At 42.9% G+C, this 3,983-nt stretch overlaps 1 protein-coding gene across 3 annotated transcripts in view; it reads left to right on the top strand.

Moving 5' to 3' along the window:
• Nucleotides 1-3,983, top strand: part of LOC109391282 (protein argonaute-4) — a 63,077-nt gene that overhangs the window by 26,440 nt on the left and 32,654 nt on the right. For 2 of the 3 annotated variants that reach the window (XM_019658704.1, XM_019658697.1), the window contains exon 1: nucleotides 28-120. The exons of the other annotated variant lie outside the window; for it this stretch is intronic. In XM_019658704.1, coding sequence (XP_019514249.1) covers nucleotides 102-120 — 19 coding nt within the window. In that variant the 5' untranslated portion in view covers nucleotides 28-101. Of the gene's footprint in view, nucleotides 1-27; nucleotides 121-3,983 lie in introns of those variants that run through there. 3 annotated transcript variants of the gene reach the window in all.

The raw sequence follows: 3,983 nt of genomic DNA, 5'->3' as shown, positions 1-3,983 counted from the left end.
CGGAGATCAAGCGTTACGCGGCGGCGGCGGCGGCGGCGGCGGCGGCGGGGCCCGGAGCGGGAGGCGCCGGGGACCGGGGCGAGGCGGCCCCCGCCGCCGCCATGGAGGCACTGGGACCCGGTGAGGAGCGCGCTCGGGCCGGGGCCGGAATTGGGCCCCGGGACGGGTGGGTGGGCAGGCGGGACCGTCGCTCTTGGTCGCCCCCATCGGCTCGCGCGTTCCCGGGTTCCGGCCGTCAGGCCCAGGGGAAGGGAACCCGTGTCCCATTGCACAAGGCGGAGGGAGCTGACCCGGGCCTCCGGGGGCGGGGACCGCGCCCCAGCCTGGAGAGATGAGCCAGATCTCGAGGTCTAAGGGAGCGAGGCCGAGGAAAGTGGCCTCGTCCTCAGGTAGAGGGGAGACCGGACCCAACCTCACAGAGGTGATCTCTGCTCCAGGGTTAGGTCAAGGCCAGTTTGGGCCTCAGAAGGGACTGTCTGTGCCAGGTGCGTAGCAGAGGCTTGACCTGGACCAGCCGGGGAAGGTCCCCCACCTCCTACCAGGGGTATTCTTGGTTTGGGGCCTCAGCCCTATTTTTTTAAATCTATTTTTTATTTTTTTGCACTGGCAGACGGTCCAGAGCCCTCAGATAAGGAAGGAGAACTTCCCCCAAACACTTCTCATGTCCTCCGAAGGCCAAGGGGCAAAGTACCCACCCTTTCTGAAAGGCCCTGAAGTCTCAGGGAATATGGTCCTATGCCTCTATCTGTCAGTCTGTGTGACAGTCCCAGAGTTGTCTGGGCTAACACCGTAGTGACAGGCGAGTTAGCAGCCAGCTGTCTCCAGCACGGGCTTTAATGCCCTGAGTTCTCTTCTGATTGGGTTATGAGTGGTTCTCAAGGATCAAATGAAGGAGAAAGTGCTTTGGAAACTGTAATTTCCTATCTTTGTGAATCACCTCTGGTTATCTCCCCCACTCTGCCCAAACCAGAGAAACCATTCCAGGTTGTAACAAGTGCCCTGCTGATTGGAGGCTGGTGCTCCCACCTCCAACCCCAACAGGGTTCTAATGCCTTGGCTAAGTAGGGCAGGGTTTATGGGCTGTGATAGAATTAACTTTACTATCAAATCTTATCTACGTAGTGAACCTAGCGGTAGAGTTCATTTTTTTTAGCGCATTGAAAATTCACTTTACCATTTGAGTTTAGAAACTTGGCAGGTTTGTTTACTTAGAACTTGTTCACCTCTCTGAGTGATTAAATCCCACCTTAATTTGCTGCTTAAACTATTTTTTTAAAGGCCCTCATCATCAAATTTCATATGCCTTTTAAAAATAAATTGGTTTTGTCACATTAATATTATTTGATAAACCTCAGTGTGAGTATTATGCTGGGTTACTTAAGCTATGGCCCCTGGCTAAGGGGATGATCAAGTCTTTAGGAATGTAACAGACTTCTATTCAAATCCAATCTAGTAATTTAATAGTTGTATAACCTAGGGCAAATTACTTAATTCCTTTGAACTTTCATTTCCTCATCTATAAAATGAAGGTAATAATAATTATGTGCTGCAAGATTGTTGTGAGAATGAAATGAGGTGATGTATATGTGTATGTGAGAAGTCTTACTGTAGAGACTAATGCATTGTAGATACTCAACAAATGTTTCTTCCCTCCCTCCCCTGTTTGTAACTCATAATTGAAGCAACTGTTGCATTTATGAGCTGATATTAAAAGAGACTATGTAACTGTGTGTACAAACTGAATTTCATGGAAAAGATCAGCCTGGTAGTGTTAGGAATGTCACAAGGACTCTTTTTGGTTTGATTTTAGCTTTTGCCGATTAGAGGATTTACCAGTTCACTCAGGACTGTGGAAAATTAATTTTCACCACATTTATAAGATGTTAATGCATAAACCAAAGTGTCACGGAGATGTTTTCTGTTGACTGGAATATTTTCTTGTCTGCTCTCTAGCAAACTGCTTTTTTGGTGTCACAGTACCTTGGAAACCCAATTAATAACAAGAAGCTGCTTGCCGACCGTAGAATCAGAGCAAAGGGAGTTGATAGTCTTGTGGGATATTTCATTCAGGCTGTTTTAGAACCTAGAGAAGCTTTCCTGCTTCTTTGTTAAAGCACACCGATCTAGTACTTTGTGCCCTCCTCACTTGAACAATCATTGAAGCATTCTTAGTCTTGCTCTGGTCTCCCTCACCCCATTTTAATTTCTGACAATAATATCTTGGAAATATATTTAATTAGAATGCCACTTATTTTGGTTATATTGGCGATAACTTATTTTTACAGTTTGGAAAGTACTTTCATAGCTATTAGCTCATTTGATCCTCTGTGAAGGTAAGCAAGGCAGGGATTATCCCCATTTTACAGATGAGAAAAGGGGTGCAGAGAGCTTAAGTGACTTTGTTAAGGTCTTGAGGCTGCATGAGGAAATAAGGATGAGTCTGGGTCATCTGACTCATAGTCTAATGTCCTCCTTTTCATTTAAGGCTAACTTCATTCAATCTATGTTGAGTCATATTTGTTTCCTTTTCGAAAGGTGTACTTTTCTGACTTTGTCACCAAGTTTTAGAGAGGCCCCCAATATAAAGCACAGGGATCTTTGAGTGCTATAACATTTATGCAAGTACAATCATAATAGCTAATTAACATTTATTGAGCATTTACGATTAGGAGGCACTATGTTAAGCCTTTTATGTACATTATGTCATGGGATCCTCATAATAGCCTTAAGAGATAGATGCTGTTGTTATCACATACCCCTCATTTTATAGATGTGAAAACTGAGGCACAGAGAGGCTAAGAAACTGGCCCAAGATCATGCAGGTAGAAAATGGTAAACCAGCATTGAAAACCAGGCAGTTTGGCTCCAGAGCTTAAGCCATTGTGCCTTATTTCTTTGTAAGTAGTTTGCTAAGCTCAAAGATACCAGCTTTGGGGATGGAAAATTTTAGAATATAGTTTTCTAAATAAGTCTTCTAGACTTATTAAAAGAAATGGTCACTTACCTTCTGACTTGTCTCTCTTGCCAAGGAAAAGAAACATGCTGTTTGCTTTTCTCTGTTTCTTAACCCCTTTTCTTTCATTTCCTCTGCCTCTGTCCCTTTGGCATCAACTAGTTTAGAGAGGTATAGATATCATAGGATTGTGAAGTATATCGGGGGAGAGAAAGCACTGGACTGGGAGTTAGGAGACCTGGATTCTAGTCACAATTTAAAATCAAAGTCATATGTCCATGGTTATGTCATTTGATCTGCATTTCTGTTTCCAAAGTTCTATCATCAAGCTGGATTTCTTTCAACTTTATAATACAATGATTGCTTAAGTGAATGTTGGAATATGTAAGGCTTACTTGTCTGTATGACTTGATTCAGTGTGCCTGTCACCTCTGATATTGTTTACTGTTTACCTCTTACCTCGTTTGTAAATGTCTTATCATACCCAGAGTAGACCCTCTTATAGAACTCAGAAGTAGAACTCAAACTCTAAGCAATAATAATATTTTTAGTATAAATTATGTGCTTTTGCTTTAATGAAACACAATTGTCAATTCTTGGGTTGTAGGACTGGGTTTCTGTTTAGTTTCCATTTGGAACTGCTACGAGGATTATTGGCCATGTTCAGTTCAACATTTATTGAATTTCTACAATGTGCTGGTCATTGAAATAGGTCTTGAGGAGATAACAATAAGCTGGAATGGAGGAGAGAGAGTAATTTAAACAAGTTGTTTTTACATGCTTGTTCTGTGTGCTCCGTTATACAGAGGGTCTTGGGAACACAGATAATGAATGCATCCTTCAGTCTGGGAGATTCTGGAAAGGCTTTCCAAGGAGGTCACACCTGACCTGAGTTTTGAAGGAGAGTAGAATTTAGGGGAAGAATGAACAATGAATTTAATATGTGAAAAGATTTTCAGTACTTTAAGAATTAGTATATGGTGATCTGTCAACACAAATTTAATTGAACTGTTTGCTTTCATTTTCCTAC

The sequence above is a fragment of the Hipposideros armiger genome, unplaced genomic scaffold (assembly GCF_001890085.2).
Source record: "Hipposideros armiger isolate ML-2016 unplaced genomic scaffold, ASM189008v1 scaffold_10, whole genome shotgun sequence".
In the NCBI taxonomy this organism is placed as follows: domain Eukaryota; kingdom Metazoa; phylum Chordata; class Mammalia; order Chiroptera; family Hipposideridae; genus Hipposideros; species Hipposideros armiger.
This window is presented reverse-complemented; position numbering and strand designations above follow the sequence as displayed.